Genomic DNA, 19737 nt, shown 5'->3' on the forward strand with positions numbered 1-19737 from the left:
CCTATCCCGTTCTTTTCTCCTTGCTCTTGGTCCATCTCTATCCTCCCCCTACATTCTGCATGCACAGCCCTGCTCCGTGGCTGCAAACTGCATCTATTCAGGCACGTGCACACATACAGTAGACATCAAAGGGGGCTTGAGCCCCACCTGTCTGTAAAAGGTGCCCTCTCCAGACCATGAATGCAGTTTATATTATGGTGAAAGAAACCTCCCCCTTTCCATGCCATACCTGAAGGCAGCATAAACTCTCCTGAACTCGAATGCAGCATCTTATGTTGATAGCCCTCTGTGTAGAAATCCATGTCGTACACCATATTAACTTGATTTTGCTTAGTTTAGTGTGGTATCAAGTACCGAAAATAGCCGACCTCCAAGCTCACGTGACGTGTGTGTGTGTGTGTGTGTGTGTGTGTGTGTGTGTGTGTGTGTGTGTGTGTGTGTGTGTGTGTGTGTGTGTGTGTGTGTGTGTGTGTGTGTGTGTGTGTGTGTGTGTGTGTGTGTGTGTGTGTGTGTGTGTGTGTTTTCTTTAAAGATTTGTTTTGGGGCTTTTTTATGCCTTTATTGGATAGGACAGTAGACTGACAAGAGATGGGGAGTGACATGCGGAAAAGGTCTAACCTGACTTTCGCCAGATGGTTTGCAGCATTGCGTATGCCTGCATAACGCTCTGCTTCTACCATCTGGGCTCGGTCCAGCACAACCGATGTAAGGGGCGGGCCATTTTTTAAAATTCTAAAGCAGGTGATTGGATATGGCCGTGCCAACTCCAACCACTCATATTGGCCTGTCTGCATGACGTTGCACCCAGAATCCGCCTCCTGGGTTTCCACGTGGTCTGCAATCAGACTCTATTGGCTCAGAGCCGCTCAGAGCCCGCCCATAGCAGCCGCTGATTGGTCCGGCCCGGGACTTTACGAGTGTTATCAACTGTGCTGGAGCGAGCCCAGATGGTAAAGCAATGCATAAGCAATGCTGCCACCATCTGGCGAAAGTCAGGTTAGAAAAGGTCATCTGGATCGGGAATCGAACCGGCGCTGCCGCCAGGCAGCACCGCTATGTATATGTTTTTATTGTGCCTTGCTCTTTTTAATGTACACAACAGCACTTTTTTTTTCTTCATACTTATCTGTAACTTTGTAATCCTTAAACTGCTGTGCTGCCTCTGGGCAACTGATTGTCCCCCTTGGGATAATAAAGGTATCCATCTATCACAACTCATCACAGCCTGCTATTTTCAATAATCTCACCAAAGGCCCTTTTAGAAATTTCAGCCCCTGCCTCTTTAACATTCTCTGCACATCCCTGCATCTATATTTGGAGGAAAGATGGCTCAAATACAGAGGACAACTTTCACCACATGGCCATAGTTTAAATTAACTGCCCTGGATCTGTATGAAGTATAGTAAACTTAACAGAATGTACTTATATCATTCACACCAATTCTCACGTAAAGTTGTTGCGTCAACATAACATATTATTGTTGCAAGGCACTATTCTATTTCATAAATATTTAATTTACAATGTGTTATGAATGATAAGAGGTACTGGTATTGTGCTGTTCCACTGAGCTTAATGCATCATGACCAGCACTTCATAAAACTTGTTATAAGTTGTTATGCACAATTTTAAACATTTATAATGCATTATGAAGCCTTATGAGTGCATTTATGCCTGATGAATGTGATTATAAAGCATCATAGACAGTGTTGCCAAAATAACTGTACTTTTTCAAATGGAAGTAAATGAAGGAGTGCACAGAACTGAACAAGGACAAAAACAGTGTTTTATTCATTTACAATTCATTGTGATCTTCCTACTGACTGGAATCTCCTTACAAATTCCAAAAATAATCAAAGACAAGTGATTCACCCACAAACCTCATCATACAGTACATACAGTATAAATTAGACTTACAGAAAAATAGACCAACAGTCTTTATCTTTGTGTGCACGCATGCTCGCAAGTGTGCGTGAGTGCGTTTGTGTGTGTGTACAAGTACATCGCCGGTCTGTTGCGGTCGTGGAAACCTTGTATGTCCAAAAACTTCATCCACAAGTTGTAGTTCGTCTATTTTCACTACTTTTGTGCGACACATTGTCAGAAAAAAAATAATATGGAGATATTTGGTTTCCACCCGACGACCGTGACAATATAATATGGCTGAGTCCTACTACAGTACATTCTAGGGTCCAGTGCACTGCAGACCCCAACGTCATTAATGAAATAACAGCAACGATTTGCATGAAGAGGTAATTCTGTGTTTACAATCATCAACAGTTTCGCGGTCACTTCAACTCTCATTGACTTTTGTCACAGTGCAATGTGACTCTTCCCTTTTGTTTCAAAACAATGCTCAAACAATGCTTTCTGTGGACATTGTCCCTTCTTTTTCCCTTTTTAAATGATCCTTTTAACCACTTAACTACAAACATTTTATACATTTTAGGCAATTGCCAAACACTCCATGATGCGACCACGTTTTGAGGTTGTGGATCTGCCTTTTTCTTCTGTTCGATGTGCCCAAAAATTGGGACGCAAGGGCTAAGATCCTTCAAGGTCGGCCATCCCACCCATGAACAGAAATGGAATTATTATAAAACAAAATGCCAGATGCCAGAGGATTAAGGCCTGACCCACTGAAAGCATCAGACGCTGGCCTCATTCACCAAGCATTCTTAAGAAGTCATTTCTGCTGAAGAGCCACTTTGCAGTTTTCATGAGGATTCTGACATCCAGACATCTGACATCCAATGTTCTCTTACTTGGGGCGCTCCCCCATTAAAGCCAAATAGAATGGAACACAACCATTTATATTTCAAACTTGTATTATAGTGAATGCATGCTTGCTTTCACTTGTTTGACAGTTCCAAAAACACATTCAACGCTGCTTTCAGTGTGTCGTGGCCCTTAAAGTGGTTTAGAAAAAGAAGAAAATCCCTTATGAGGACAATAATATATAATAATATATAATATAATCATTATGATTCCATCAAATCAATATATAATTATAGAGTTTATACGTACATCGTAGCAATAAGACATTTTTACCGCTGGATAGATTTTCGATCTAAACTAATTGTGCATAGAATGTGTAGACTGTACACATATTGTATTTGTTTCGACCAGGTGGGCGTTGTTTTGAGGTAAGTTTTAGGCATAATTTCTGTTAAGGTTAGGGTTAGGCATAGTGTTTGTGAGGTTAAGGTTAGGTTTAGGCATAGTTTTACTGAGGTTAAGGTTAGGTTTAGGCATAGTTTTACTGAGGTTAATGTTAGGTTTAGGCATAGTTTTACTGAGGTTAAGTTTAGGGTTATGGGTTTAGGCATATAACCACGCCCACCTGGTCGAAACACCTGGGAAATAGGGAGTCCCCAGTAGCTACAGTAGAGGCCTTTAGAGCAGTGTTTCCCAAACTATGGGTCGGGACCCATTTTTGGGTTGTGAACCTATTTTTAAGGGTCACGAGTAAATATCCCTTTTTTCCCTACTTCCTGCATTGCTTCAAAAGAAAATTCATAAATAAAAAAAGGCCCCCAAAAAATCTAAGAATTGCCATAATACTAACAATAAACATAAGTAAGCAGATCTACAATCTCAAGCTTGTGGATCTGCTATTTTCACTAGTTTGGGAGGTAGAATTTGGGAGACGGCTGCTATAGTCTGGTTTTTAAATGGTGTTCCTCATGTATCTATATAGCTACAAACCAGCGGTGAAAGTAGTACTTAAGTAAAAGCCATACCGCAATATAGAAAAATATTCTGTTACAGGCAACAAAAAAGGCCTGTATTCAACATTTTACTTGAGTAAAAGTACAAATGTATTGGCATCAAAAGATACGTACAGTACCAACATAAAGGTACACATTTTTCAACCTTAACTAAAGATGTCAAATAATTCCAGCGGAGTAAAAGTATACAACATTTGCCTCTGAGTAAAAGTATTAAAGGACGACTTTATCACCCATTTCATCATCAACATTAGCGATGAGTCGAGGACCCATTATATGAAGATAGGTTCAAAATGGGTGAAGTTGTCCTTTAAGTATAAAAAAGAAAATCCACCACAAGTGAGGCCTGGGGACCCCCCTAGGGCAGGGGTTTTCAAAGTGGGTGACGGGGCACCCTGGGGTGCCGTGACGGCAGTCCAGGGGTGCCGCGAGATAATTTGATAATATTTGGAAAAAATATTTAGTATTATTTTAAACTTGAAATACAAGTTATTTTCAGTCAATTCAAACCAAAATGGCTATTATCGTTTTCCTCGCAACATAATCACTAAAATATCGTCACTCTCGGGCAGAAACCTCATATGTCCAAGTTTCAAATGTGTACGTCTTTTGGTAAAGCAAAGCCCTGCTTCATCATACAAGACTGTCGCACAAAACTAGTGAAAACAGACGATCTACAAGCACACAACGCCTCGCATCGTTGTGTGGCGTTGTGAGCTGTTTTCACTAGTTTAGTACATTTTATAGATGATAAATACAAAACGAACGGTTTTGGACATATAAGGTTTCCACCCGACAATGACGATATGCTATAAATATAAGGTGCTGGGAGTGAAAATTATAATGTAGGGGACAGGGGTGCCTCGGATTAAAAAAAAACATATTTATGGGGGGCCCTGCGACAAAAAGGTTTGGGAACCCCTGCCCTAGGGTCCTTGAGGGGGTTCCATTTGTACACTCAAGAGTTATGGGGGCTTCGTGACCTGAAGGATGGGGTGGCTGCTGCTCTACATGGTGATGGGGGTCCTTTAGGGGGTGATGGGGGTCCTTTAGGGGGGTTGTGCTCTACATGGAGATGGGGGTCCTTTAGGGGGTGATGGGGGTCCTTTAGGGGGGTTGTGCTCTACATGGTGATGGGGGTCCTTTAGGGGGTGATGGAGGTCCTTTAGGGGGTGATGGGGGTCCTTTAGGGGGGTTGTGCTCTACATAGAGATGGAGGCGTACAGGTCATCTATGTGGGACTGGAAGTGTTGTCTTAGGTCGGCCCGCTTGGCCTTAAGCGTGGGGGTGAGGAGGCCGTTCTGCACCGAGAACATCTCTGTGTGGAGGCTGATGGCCTTAACCTGGAGGACGCACATGCACACGCACACACGCACACGCATGCACGCGCACACACACACACACACACACGCACAAGCGAGCACCAGTGTTAATTTCGTCGACTAAAACTATGACGAAAAATGTTTGTCAACTGCGAAAACTAAATAAAAACGAAATAAAAACTAAGCTGGGATGACTAAAACTAAGACTACATATATTGACAATTTCGTCAACAAAATAAAAACTAGATTAAAATGTTGGGGAGGGACTAGTGGAGAAGAGAGAAGAGAGTTTGGTTGTTCTTCAGGTGTTGCATGCTGAAAATAGCTGATCTACAAGCTCACAACGCTGCGTAAAATCAGTCATTACGATGCCATCAAGGCCTGCCAAAATACATTTTAGTTGACTAAATCAACTGTAGATTTAGTCGCCTAAAATCTTATGATATTCAGTCAGACTAAAACTAGACTAAAACTAAAACTTTTCAGGTGACTAATTATGACTAAAACTAAATTACATTTTATTCAAAAGACTATGACTAAAACTAAATCAAAATGTTCTGTCAAAAACAACACAGGCGAGCACACACAAGTATGTACACACAGTGTTCACATCTTTCAGTCTCTCACTGTGTGTGTTTGTGTACTGTAATTAAGCACCATTTTGAATACAGAACTTTTACATTCTATATTGTGGTATTGATATTGTGGTATTTTTGCAGCACTGATTACGTTGACAAAAATACCTGCTCAAAGGACTTGAGACCACCTTCCTTGCCCAGCCTCAGCATGTCCGCCAAGATGGCCGCCTTCACTTCCTGGGCAGACAGGAAACAGGAAATGTCAGACTTGGGAACAATTGACTTCACCCGGGCCTACACTTACATGGCTACAGTGTCACGTCTTTCATGGCACCAGGGTTTGTTGCATTTTGCGATTCGTCGCAAAGAACCATCTATTGTTTTTCTATAGTTGACAATCCAGACAGGAATCGCCCGAAAAGCTACTAACCGTTTCACACTCACAGCAAACTCAAAGGCGCTCATCCAGCTTTTCATAGTATAGTGGGGAGTCCCCAATTTAAATATGATTATTTTGGGGCCTGAAAAAGGTGTGTGTGTGTGTGTGTGTGTGTGTGTGTGTGTGTGTGTGTGTGTGTGTGTGTGTGTGTGTGTGTGTGTGTGTGTGTGTGTGTGTGTGTGTGTGTGTGTGTGTGTGTGTGTGTGTGTGTCTTACCTGTTTGCCACACAGCTCCAGGTAACTGTCCTCCAGACCCAGGGTCTTCTTAGCCCACCCACACAGAAATTCAGGGTCAGGGACCACCACTGCTACCAGACATGCCTGAAACATTAACATACAGTATAATGCACTGGTTCTCAATGTCAGGTACAGGGACCACCAAGGGCCCAAATGGCCTGTAACTCAGAGAGTGTACAAATAAATGGACCCTCAGTATCGTATATATTAAATTAACAGCTTAACAAATGGATTCAATGTAGTTATTGTTTGTCACAACCTCTTCTATTTCATTTGCATCATCCTCATAGCATAATTGCCTACTGTAAGTCATGCTTTATGTTAAGAAAAAACACTATCGACGGCACTCGGCGACATCAAAGAGTCGCTCGCCAATCTCGTCGATGGCACCGGGTTCGTTAATCGCCACATAAAATGTCATAATAGTGACAGCCCTAATGGTGACGTAATTGCGACCGAAGGTCGCATATACTCTGAAGAACCGTGTCGCTTGAGTGTCCTTCCTTCCTTCCGTATCCTCGTGACCGTCCGTATCCTCTGTGATGTCAGTGTGATGTCAGCGAGTTGTGACATCACCTCCTGTACAGGGCGGCTACACGAAATGTGGATAACACTATATATGGAGATAGTCCAGTCCATCATGTCATATGGGACTACCGTCATAGAAAGTAGCCATTGTTAGGCCGGAGTCATTGGCTGTCTAAACATGGAGATGTGGATAACACTATATATGGAGATAGTCTAGTCCAATATGTCATATGGGACTACCGTCATAGACAGTAGCCATTGTTAATCCGGAGTCAATGGCTGACTGTCTGTACAGGAAGTGATGTCACATGACATACTTTTTATGCCCATATATGAGTCCTAACATGGAGATGTGGATAACACTATATATGGAGATAGTCTAGTCCAATATGTCATATGGAACTACCGTCATAGACAGTAGCTATTGTTAGGTCGGAGTCAATGGCTGTCTGTCTGACTGTCTGTACAGGAAGTGATGTCACATGACATACTTTTTATGCCCATATATGAGTCCTTCTGTACCACATCTCCATGTTTAGGCAAACTCCACACAGAAAGGCCCTATCGCCAACCCTTACTAAGTAGCATACATTTACAACATACCTTCTCCAAAAACATCAATATTGAACTCCATATGTATATGGATACATACATGTATTTTTATTAATAAAGGATAAAATAAAATTAAAATGCCATAGATGGGCATTCCCAAAAGCAAAATCCCTTTATGCCCATATATGGGGATTTCTGATGTCATCAATCTCTGGCCCTAACTAGCTCAAAAGCCTGCTTTACTCTGATTTACACCCTACCTTTCCAGATGATGACCTATTGGGTATACACTTATGTCCAAATATAGAAATCCCAAGGCATCAAACCCAAGCTTGGCTTTACTAATTAACATACGTTTTATGCCCATATATGGAGATCCCTGTCCCAATGTTATCAATATTAAGGACATATCTGGAAATGCCCATATTTGGTAATGTCCACATATGGGCATGTTTTGACATAACATAGTCAGGGCCCTATCGCTCACACCCTAGGTTGGGTTGGCGTGTTCTCCCCGTGTCTCCTAGGGTTGATATCCTCACAAAATTGGTGCAAGTCAATGGCAGCGTTTCCAGAATATCAACAATACCAAGGGCCACCAGGACCGTAGGGCTGTGGACAAGGACTTGCAGCGCATGAACGCCGCACTGGAGCGTGAAAACCAACAGGCCTGATGGAAAGTCAGAGAAACGCTGTGGTTGGCCAGATTGTCAAGAATTGGCGCGACCTCGCCCTTTAGGGCGAGGTTGCATGTCACCCTGAGGTCGCATTCCACCCTTGGGTGTCTTACTAGTGATAATACCTGCAGGCTGTCTCCGTGCACAAAGACCTGAGCCACGGCGTCGCTCCTGACGTAGACGTTCTCGATCTTCTCCGGAGCGATGTACTCTCCCTGAGCCAGCTTGAAGATGTGCTTCTTCCTGTCCACGATCCTCAGGGTGCCGTTCTGTCATTGACACACACAAAGTCGGTATATAGCGTTTCCCATTCTAAACCATAGAGTGGGGTCTGTGGCACCCGGCATTGATGCAAAAACTCAAATTCCCATAATCCTTTGGGAGAATGAAAACTGAAAACCTCCATTTACTGCATCTCCAGATCGCGTTCTTGTTTAAAACAAGCCCTTTAACAAGCTCCTACAAGCTCACAATTCATCGCATCGCAATGCATTGTGAGCTGTCGCGTAGTAGTAATCCAAATGGACACGCTTTTGATTTACAAAATTATATTCACTTTCAGTGAAAAAGGGTAGTTGATGAACATTTTCGCCATAGTTTTTAGTTTTATGAACACTGACCGGCAGCCATTTTCCAATGTCTCCAGTGTGCACCCATCCGTCTGCGTCGATAGTCTCCTTGGTCTTCTCTGGATCCTTCAGATAACCCTGGAACACGTTAGGACCCTTCACACACACCTGGACACACACGCACCACACGTACCACGCACACACACAGCAATTATTATTGTTTCTGCATCAAATAGAACTACACCTAATCTAAGATACCATCAAAGCCAAGAATTCTTACAAGCGACCCTCTCTGGTATAATATATGTTTTTGATCATGAGACCCAATTACTGGATGTCGAGTCTCCAGGTTTTCTTCAGAATATGTATGACACTTATTTACTACAACACTATTATTAGGAGTCCAACTAGTGGTTTGTGTTTGAATGTTTTATTTGAAAGGACCGCCTTAACTACGGGTGTGTTTGGTTCCATTTGAACACTGTCAGAGTTACAGTCCTAGGAAAGTCTTTTGTACCGGCTGCTCTCAAGCTGTATAACGAGACACACAACGGTCGACTGAAGAGGACTACCTTCCTAACCTAGGACGACGGTAGCCTTTCTTACTGGAACTTTAGTTGCACTGACTCTGACCTCTAAGGACCTTCCGGGGAGGGTGCTCTTGTGCGTCTTGCTGCGTCACCCTATCTTGTTCCTTTCTTTTTCTAGTTGTTTTTATATCGCACTGACCTTTGGACACTCTGCACTATTAGGTTGTGTTGGTAGTTTTGAGTATTTTTGCTTGTGTTTGACATGATTGTGAGATACTTGTTGCACTAACTAGCATTGAATGTTGTGGTCACTTTGATTTGGGGGCACTGTACTATATTGATAGTTGTGTCTAAGGACACTTGTGTGTATATATATATATACTGTGTGTATATATATATATATATATATATATATATATATATAATTTGTTCCCTTTCTTGACGTACCTTGCTCTTACTGTACTCTGTTCTTGTTTTTTTTAGTTTTTCTTTATCTTTTTTCTTACTTCTCTGTAACTTTGTAAATAACCTTATACTGCTGTGCTGCATCTGGGCAACTGATTTTCCCCCTTGGGATAATAAAGGTATCTATCTATCTAGTCCTGTTATGGTCATTCAGTGCGATCTCTTTATGTGTTTCAGGTAATATCATTGTTCACAAATTTTGTATGTCTGTGGCAAAAAAAATAATTTTGACAAAAATGTCCACTTGGTTGTTAAAGTCCATGATGACAACATTGACTGTTGTGACTTAAAATAGATACTAGAAACTGATTTGGAATCATTTTGAAATGAGAATGAGAATTTTGAATCGAATCGTGAGCCCAAGAATCGGAAATCAAATCGAATTGTGAGATAGCACAGCCGGGGCTGTTAAGTATGACATCATTTTGTAGGCAGAGGAGAATTTCTGCCCCCAGTTTCCGTGAATCTTTTTACTATTTTTAATATTTACACATTTTTCTTCTCTTTGTTGTTGAAAGGAAAGTGTTAAAATTATACTTTAGTCGTTATTTTTGTCTCAGATCTGTTGAAATAGCGAGGGACAGAAAATGCTCTGGGGGCAGAGTTCTCCTCTGCCTACAAAATGATGTCACGGCTTAAAAGCCCCTATTTCACAGCCCTAGTGTGCATGAATTTGTGTATACATGCGCGCGTGTGTGTGTTAGCGTACCTCTCCCTCTCCGTTAGCAGCCAGGTAGTTCATGTCAGCCACATCCACCAGTTTGATGGTGTTACAAGGCAGAGGGGCTCCGACGTGACCTTGAAGGAAACGTTAAGGACAGTTGATTCGACAGCTACGCTTCCAAGCATCAGAGAGTTTTAGTTCACACTCGATAGCGTTTTTTGTTCAGTAACAGGCGTCTCCCTTTAATAGACCGAAAATAAATGTTCAAGTGGGTTGCCAATTTCATCCAATCAGGACTGTATCAGGAGATATAGTAGTACCACCCTGGCCACAATATGCGATGTGAATAGCATGAACCTGTAGACACCGGAAGTGGCGAAAGTGCTGCGGTTAACTGAAGTTACGTCATGTGTTGCCTGTTGCAGTCTGTTTACATACGCCAGTAAATTGATTGTAGCTCTTAACTCGCTCTTAATAGGTGTCCTTTGACAGAATCCATGTTTTTGTTTGGATATTGTTTTTTACGAGCACAACCGAAGGGTCGGGAGAAGTAGAACAGTTTTTTCGCCAGCGGAGAATACACCACAATGTGAAAAAACAATAACATCCGGTGAAATTCTCCCGGTGGAAGTAGCACCGTTCTATGCCATATCAGACTATGGTCGTAACCAGGCTTTTCTCTTCACAGATGAGTAAGCCTGGCTACGTGAGGCTATAGTAGTACCCATTCATCAGCTTCATTTTTTATAATTCTAGTTCCAATTTTGTCTGCTCAATTCTTTGCATCGTCACTTCAAGTTCATCCTGTATCCTGTGTGAGTTCTCTCTCCTGATTGGATAACATTGGCAACATGTATTTTCTGTCTAATCAAGAGCTGGCGAGGCAGGAAGACTCCTTTTACTGAACAAACACTCTATAGCAATGAGTGCTATCCGAATATAGAGCTATTTAACACTTAACCAAATAAATATAATTTACTGCAACTTTACGTGATTGTGTGAGTCTTACCTGCAGTCCAGTCCCCAGGCAGGTTCATGGTGCATCCAGCTGTGCATTCTGTCTGACCATAGCCCTCATAGAACTAACACACACACACACACACACACACACACACACACACACACACACACACACACACACACACACACACACACACACACACACACAGGGGCTGTTACCATCATGACATTATGCTGGACCATTAATACCTGGCAGTGATTGTGATAATTGTCACAAAAATAATTGTGATTAACGATTTAATTGCTTTGGAACATATACATACACATTACATTTAAGTTTGGCATTTAGACTTTGTAAACAAAAATTCCACAGGAATAATAACAAATAAGTAACTTAAGTATGCAAAGAAATTACATTTAATGACATCAAAATGGAAAACAAGAAGTGTGTGTGTGTGTGTGTGTGTGTGTGTGTGTGTGTGTGTGTGTGTGTGTGTGTGTGTGTGTGTGTGTGTGTGTGTGTGTGTGTGTGTGTGTGTGTGTGTGTGTGTGTGCGTGCGCGCGTGTGCGTGTGTGTGTTACCTGACAGCCCAGAGCAGCTCTTAGAAAGGTGAGGACGGCAGGAGAGACAGGAGCAGCTCCAGTTATCATGAGGCGCACGCAACCCCCTAGAGTGGCCTGTAGGTGGCAGTACAAATACATCATCATTACTAACAACCTCCTAGAGTGGCCTGTAGGTGGCAGTACAAATACATCATTATTACTAACAACCCCCTAGAGTGGCCTGTAGGTGGCAGTACAAATACATCATCATTACTAACAACCCCCTAGAGTGGCCTGTAGGTGGCAGTACAAATACATCATTACTAACAACCCCCTAGAGTGGCCTGTAGGTGGCAGTACAAATACATCATTATTACTAACAACCCCTAGAGTGGCCTGTAGGTGGCAGTACAAATACATCATTACTAACAACCCCCTAGAGTGGCCTGTAGGTGGCAGTACAAATACATCATTATTACTAACAACCCCCAAGAGTGGCCTGTAGGTGGCAGTACAAATACATCATTATTACTAACAACCCCCAAGAGTGGCCTGTAGGTGGCAGTACAAATACATCATTACTCCGTGTTCTAAAACGGCAACTCCACCCCTGAGCCACTGCCGCCCCATAGTGCAGCTTCAACCTTGTTTTAGTGTCGTTTCATGGTACAAATTAATCACAAAGATCAATCAAATAGTCAACTTATAAATAAATAGCTCCAGTTGTAGTGTAAACTGTGAGTGTACCTGGACTTTTCTGAAGAGGAGTTTATCCCAGATGCTGTCTTTCCTCACGATGCCTCTCTTTAGCTCCGCCTCCTTCCTTCTGTAGGCAAACCCTAGAATCCAGCGCTTCACCGAGGTGTTGGCCTGCCCATAGATCTACACGCACACGCACACACACACACACACACACACACACACACACACACACACACACACACACACACCGAGTGTCACCCTATGAGCTTGCAGATCTGCTATTTTGAAAAACCATGAACATTTGTGCAAATCTTACATATATTTTTTTAGAGCGAGCAATTTTTAGAGCGACTACTTTCTCGGGGGCCCTGGAACAACATATTTTGAGATGGGTATCCTTGACATGAAACAGTTGATAGAAATATAGGTTTTTGCAATGCTCTACCAAACACTCCTACCTTGTCATACATTCTGTTGAGCAGTCTGGGTACCACAGGGAACACGGTGGGCTTCAGGGTCACCAGGTCGTCCATGAGCAAACGGATGTCTCCCTGGAAGAAGCCGATCCTGGCTCCGTGCACCAGCAGCACTCCCTGGACGGAGAGCAGGGCAGAAACCTCTTATCTCCATATTCTGACTTTGGGTGTTTAACTAATTGTGGCGCATTGGGACCCCGGGAACCACTGTTGTAAAGTACTTGACATACAGTAGGTCCACGGATACAGACGACTAACTTACCTGTGTTATTCTCTCAAACATGTGAGCCAGGGGCAGATAGGATATGTGCACATCACTGGTGGCCCACCGAAAGCTACCCTACAGGATGGGAACACACACACACACACACACACACACACACACACACACACACACACACACACACACACACACACACACACAGAGGAGAGGTGTGAGTAATGAAGGATGTTAAATAAAGTAGCAGCCACTGAAGTCTAGTTTTGGTCAAGGAGATCTCTCCTCTGTATCTAACCCTTTTATGGAGATCCATATGGACGGTATGTAAAGCTATAGGGCAGGGGTGGGCAACTTTGATGAAAGAGACGGCCACTATACTGTATTTCCACGTTGGGGGGCACTGGAGGGCCACGTTGCATATACTGCCGGGCAGAACATTTTAACCTTTTTCATAAATGAATGCCCTGCTTCAACATTCTATGCCACACAAAAGTAGCAAAAATAGCCACGTTTTGAGCTTTTAGATCTGATATTTTGGGATTTTTTTAAATATTTTTTTTTACGAGAAACGGCCGCCACTAAACTTTGAAAAGTGATGACTCATCACTAAACCATAGATTTATGAGGTCCGTTTTTAGCCCAAGGAATGTTTTTCCTGCAAAACAAATGTTTGCATTGGTTTCAGAATCCCCCAAAACACCTAGTTTGACCCCTCACATGCTACTTAAAGCATATGTATTTTTTGTATTATTTTACTCTATAGTAAAGTCTATGAGAGCCCAACTTTAATTGGCTCCCACAAGTTTCCCAAGACAAATCTGCGATGCCCCTATAGCCAAAAATGTTCCATATGGCATGTTCTAACTGTGTGCCAAATTTCATGCTTCTTTCATAAAGTGCACGATTACATCAAAATACTGCCCGAAACGCCTGGACTATTAACACTTATGTTGCAGTGATTTTTTCTCTCCAATGTCCCGCGATGCCATGGTCTCCATAGACTTCCATGTAATTTATAGTGCACGGATCGTGCACGCCCATGCCTAGATGATGCACCACGTGTGTGCACACTGTTCACAGCTTTCAAACAAAAAAATCCGCTTGGAAATCCGTTCAGGCATTCATGATTTATCAGCCATTATGTTTTCTTCAGATGTAAACAAACATGGCTGCCATGTTTGAAAGAAAGAAAAAAAAAAAATTTGTTTTGTTTTCTTCAAAAACGGCCCAAACTCGGGAAACTCGGGGTCGGCACAGGGGTAGTACCTTTTCAAACTCGGGAAACTCGGGGTTGGCACCAGATGTGTTAAATACAAATACATTGGACATAAAAAATAAAATAACATTTTAACACTTGTCATTAAGCTACTAATAAAGCACTGAAGTATTTAAAGTTGGTCATGTTTGCATTTTTAGAATTGGAACAGCTGAAATCAATAGGGCCGCATGTGGCCCCCGGGCCGCCAGTTGCCCATGCATGTATGCTATACGTAGGTTGGGCCTTACATGAGTGAGTCGGATGACCGCTGAAGCGTTGGAGACGATGTTCCTGTGGGTCAGCATGGCTCCTTTTGGGTTACCTGACACAAACAAATATGTTTTATTTTCTAGTTTAACAATCTATAATTAATACATCAATGCAAACTGGGGACCCCCCCACCCTGACGAGCACTAAGAGTTGAAGCATTACATTTTGTATAACACAGTTGTATAGTGAAAATAGCAGATCTACATGCTTGTAGATCGGCCATTTTCACAATTTCTGCCTCCAATATTTGACAATTTGGCCAATGTTTGTCATTTTAGAGTTATTATGTCCTTAAATTGTCATTTTAGAAATGTGCATATACCCTCTATACACTTAAACTGTATGCTGGTTTGTTCACTGTTGAACGAGAAAACAATGATTCACATTACGTTAATCATCTGGGGAGTGGGGAGTGGGGAGTGGGGAGTGGGGACCCCCCCCCCCCTCCTCCCCCCCCCCCCCCCCCCCCCCCCAAAATCATTTTGGGACCCCCCTGGGGGTCCCGAACCAAAGGTTGAGAACCACTGGAATAGTGAAGCAGATTGTATTGATTGTATGGATCAGTGTTTCTCACATTTTAAAATGTCAAGGTCTCCCCTTAACTCTGACAGTGTACACTAACAGGTTCATTTGGTTCCATTTGTTCACTGTCAGAGTTACAGAACAGACTCGTATGGGTCAATTTAGATCCCCCTAAACTTTGAGAACCAATGGTATGGATTAACTGTGTGTGGTGTTGTTAGTTACCTGTTGTCCCACTAGTGAAGCAGATGACAGCCATGTCCTCGGGTCGGGGGGGCTGGTAGAGAGGGGTCAGGTGACAAAGGTCAAGGGTCAAACTCAGGCAGCCTTTATTGAACCGACTATTCCTTTATGCAGTTGGACAAGAGATATCCTGAGGTTGTCATGGTTACTCACCAAGGGAGCGTGGAGGTTGGCCTTACCCAGTGCCTAGGAGGGAAGACATATGGATGTTTAGTCATGGAAAGAAAGAAAGAAAGAAAGAAAGAAAGAAAGAAAGAAAGAAAGAGAAAGATGTGCAGAAATGTCCCTCTACACAAAATCTCTTTCCCAAAACTAACTACACTACAACGAGTTAAATCTACAAGCTCACAACATATTTTCGCAAATAACCTTCGTCCACAGAATAGGACTCTTTCATGTGGTTAATATTAGGTTCATTGTAGAAATCATTATAAAGTTAAGTTTCAAAAAATTCTAAATTCTAACTTGGGAAAATATCCGATCTACACATTGTTGTGAGCTTGTAGATCTGCTATGTTCACTGTTATTGCACGACAATGCTGTACGAAATACAGTTTTAGAATGAACACCAGGCTTTCCTCCGTGGTGGAACGCCTTGATTGATCAGACATATAAGGAACAGACAGAAACAAATCAATTGACAGGATATCAAAGTAACTCCCCCGCTAACCTCCATCTCCTCCAGGCTGAGTATTTGGATGCCGTTTTGCTGCCCCCTGCTGGTCAGCTCGGCGCTGCATCCCTCCATCACAACAATGGTCCTTACAGGATGCTCCCGGTCTGTCAAACAGTCCATCACCATGGCAACCTTCTCTGCTACATCACACACTATGGTGGACAGGCACGCTGCAGGCACGCACAACACAATTAATGTCATTGACTAAAACTAGGACGAACAATTTTTGTTGGTGATCTTGTAGGGGGTCATTTCATGTGGGGTCCGCAGGCCATAAATACATATTAACAGGGTCCTTGACATGAAAATGATCTAAACTAAAGCAAGGGCATGGAGTGTCGCCGCGTACCTTTGTCAATGATGTAGGCGATGGCCTCTGTCCCCAATGTGTCATAGAGAGGCACGGACACCAGGGAATAGCTGTAACACGCCAGCTCTGTGATGGTCCACTACACACACATACACACACGCACACACAAACATATACAAACACAGGTCTTTAAGTCATTAATTTAAAGATGTTGAACAGATTGCTTGAATTGAATTATGGATTATGGATTTGTCTTTGAAGAGAAAAACAACAGAACAACCTACTGTAAGTGAATGTACATTACTGTACAGCTATAGAATATAGTATAGAATGGAGGAATGTCTCATAGTCATTTCATATTTAAAATTACAGTGAGTGGGAGGACAGAGCCAACACATACTGTAGTGTAAATGTAACTATTCAGGATTTTGTGCAACTGGAATCAGGTGTTCTTTGAAATCGGGCAGAAACCTTGCCCTGTATTAAATATTGAGATTTTTGCCACTTTTGTGTGAAGTAGGGCTCTGAAAATGTCACCACCTGTCTCTCTACCTGTCTGTTTCTCTGGCCACACCCACACTGCGTTCCACGTCGCTTCACTCACCAGTTGCACACCTGTCTCCACTGCCTCGGGATCAGCCCTGCAGTTTATCACTCACTCACCTGTGTCCACTTCACTCATCAGCTTGCAGCCTATAAAACTCTGACTGGAACTGACTGTCTGTTCACCCACTGACAGATGCGAGTTGTTGTTGCAATGTTTTTTTGACACAACATGAATAAACGGTTTTCTGCTAGAAAACAGTCGACTATATCGTCCCTGTCGGGTGAAACCTTATATATGTCCAAATGTGTTACTTTTCTGGATTCAAATTCAAAAGTAGCAGATCTACAAGCTACTTTAAAGACGCCTACTTTAAAGTCGCCTCGTGCTGCGTTCCGAGCTTGTGGATCTGCTACTTTTGATGCTTTTGTGTCGCGTTCCAATATGATCAAGTAGGGGTGTTAACTCATTAAAAGCCAACCCCGCGATGTCGCGTGAAAAGTAATAGAGTATCTATAGTGCCATCCACGCGATGTCGCGTGAAAAGTAATATATTACTGTAACGGCGAGTAAAAATACCTAGTACTTGGCCGAAGCTCCGGAGACGAAATCCGGCGCTGATTTGTCATCATCACGGCTCCACGAGCACACAATAGTCATCCCATAACATTGAGGTGGACGGCCGATCTCATCTTTAATGTCCATTATCTCAAAACTACACTTTAGAAGCTAGGATGGAGGCAGATGCTCGCTTATTTTACACAGTTATAAAAGCTCCCGGTCGGCCATTACACAACTCCACGTGGACACGCATCGGTTCCGGCGCACGATCCGATGACGTCAGACCGGAAGTGATTGCGCGGTGGACTTCTGGCCTTCAAAATAAGACAACGCAAGTGAATGGGACCTGAAGGAGGCACTTTGGACATTATAATCCGTTAATGTCTGGGGCTCAGAATGAGTTAATTATAAAAAATAAATAAACACAAAACACAAAAAGTTGGAATATGGAGATGAGGTTTCTGCCCAACTGCCGTTCAACGTGTGTGTGTGTGTGTGTGTGTGTGTGTGTGTGTGTGTGTGTGTGTGTGTGTGTGTGTGTGATGTACCTCAGGTCTGTTCTGAGAGAAGATGCCGATGTGAGCGTCTGTACTTTTGGAGTGTCCTAGGTGGACGAAGGCTGACCCCAGTCTCTCTGCTTTCTCCTTTACCTAACAAAGACACAGACATATTTGTATTGCTATCAAATTACATTAGGTCAACGTTTTTGAATAGCGGTTTTATGAATGCCGTTTTGAGCGGTGCTCCTGGAAAGAGCTAAGCTCCAACATCTGCCTTTTGTACTTTTACTCAAGTACATTTTGAATACAGGAAATAGTACTTGTAACAGAGTATTTCTACATTGTAGTAGTGGTACTTTTACCAGTAAGAAACGTTGGTACTTTTTCCCATCCGTCTGTGAATGTTACATTTTCCACTAATAATAAGTGCTGTGATGAAGGAGGGGTGTATTAGAACGGGTACACATTATTGTGTATCATTATTTTATGCTTTAACTATTGAAAAATAGCAGATATACAAGCTCACAGCGTGGCACCGAGTGCCGCGCTGCGAGCTTGTAGATCTGCTATTTTTGAAAAATCGTGAAAATTAGAATTTTGACCTGATTCTATGTGTCTTTTGATTCTGCTATTTTTCAATTGTTAAAGCAGTCAATAATCCTAGGCCTAAATGGGTTAAACTGTACCTCTCTGTACGTCATCCATGTGTATGGCTGCTTTGGTTTCCTGGAGCCCAGACATGGGCCGTCATCTGGAGGGAGGGAGGGAGGGAGGGAGGGAGGGAGGGAGGACATTTTGACAAAGTTTATTGCAAATCACATCATCCAGAACTTTCAGAACTGAGGTCAAACGCAAGGTTCTGGAGACAGTAATGATCTGCTATTTTCAAAAGATTTCAAAGAGATTCAAAAGATGTACAGTATGATGAGTACTTTCTATGTGTAGTCTAAGTACATTTTGATGCCAATACTTTTGTACATTTGGATTTGTAAGTAAATGTTTTATTGCAGACTTTTACTTGTTAGGGTGCCCTCACACCAAAATACCTGTGAGAGTGGAATCCGCGTTCCGCCAATGCATTTCAATGAGAGTGACGCGGTTTCATGCCAGCAGAGGATTTCTGCAAAAAACGCTCCATTCTCATTGAAATGCATTGGCGGAACGCGGATTCCATTCTCATAGGTATTTTGGTGTGAGGGCACCCTAACAGAGTATTTCCACATTGCAGCAATGATACTTTTTACTTAACTAAAACAATGTGAGTACTTTCTTTTTTACACCACTGCTTACCGGAGACTCTCACTCCCCGGAGGAAGAACTCATACATGGTGGTGGCGTCATCGTAGAAATGCGTCATGTGATCGTCGTCTCCGCTCATCAGCGCCGACCGCCGTGCAAAGTCTGCCCCCTGCTGGTGGGAATGAAAAAAAAAAAACGCTCCATTACGGCACTGGTGGGTCTCAACAACGGGTACGAGGACCATCAGGAGCCCTAAAAAGACCCAGGAGCATCTGTAGCTCAGAGAGTGTAGGCTACAAATGGATCCATTTTGGTTCGCTATGGTTTGCTAGCCCATTTTTTCAACCAGTGTCAATAGTCTAATGTAATCCTGGGCGCTACACTGCCTCTGCCAACCTGGGGAGAGCAACGGACCCTGGCTGGA

The 19737-nt window shown here is 42.8% G+C and overlaps 1 protein-coding gene across 1 annotated transcript in view; it reads right to left on the reverse strand.

The window, feature by feature from the left end:
- Nucleotides 1–4930: 4930 nt before the first annotated feature.
- LOC308301987 (long-chain-fatty-acid--CoA ligase 1-like) overlaps nucleotides 4931–19737 on the reverse strand; it is a gene marked incomplete at both ends in the record, with an annotated part of 15225 nt that continues 418 nt past the window's right edge. Inside the window, 19 exons of the mRNA XM_080746133.1 lie at nucleotides 4931–5071; nucleotides 5794–5865; nucleotides 6284–6388; nucleotides 8187–8330; nucleotides 8682–8798; nucleotides 10335–10423; nucleotides 11299–11371; nucleotides 11832–11927; nucleotides 12540–12674; nucleotides 12953–13087; nucleotides 13233–13310; nucleotides 14697–14770; nucleotides 15466–15517; nucleotides 15637–15669; nucleotides 16154–16329; nucleotides 16509–16608; nucleotides 18123–18224; nucleotides 18761–18825; nucleotides 19365–19482. Of these exons, the coding sequence (XP_080602259.1) occupies nucleotides 4931–5071; nucleotides 5794–5865; nucleotides 6284–6388; nucleotides 8187–8330; nucleotides 8682–8798; nucleotides 10335–10423; nucleotides 11299–11371; nucleotides 11832–11927; nucleotides 12540–12674; nucleotides 12953–13087; nucleotides 13233–13310; nucleotides 14697–14770; nucleotides 15466–15517; nucleotides 15637–15669; nucleotides 16154–16329; nucleotides 16509–16608; nucleotides 18123–18224; nucleotides 18761–18825; nucleotides 19365–19482 (1905 nt within the window). The remainder of the gene's footprint in view (nucleotides 5072–5793; nucleotides 5866–6283; nucleotides 6389–8186; nucleotides 8331–8681; nucleotides 8799–10334; nucleotides 10424–11298; nucleotides 11372–11831; nucleotides 11928–12539; nucleotides 12675–12952; nucleotides 13088–13232; nucleotides 13311–14696; nucleotides 14771–15465; nucleotides 15518–15636; nucleotides 15670–16153; nucleotides 16330–16508; nucleotides 16609–18122; nucleotides 18225–18760; nucleotides 18826–19364; nucleotides 19483–19737) is intronic.

Source organism: Nannobrachium achirus (assembly GCF_963921795.1).
Source record: "Nannobrachium achirus genome assembly, chromosome: 17".
Classification (NCBI taxonomy): Eukaryota; Metazoa; Chordata; class Actinopteri; order Myctophiformes; family Myctophidae; genus Nannobrachium; species Nannobrachium achirus.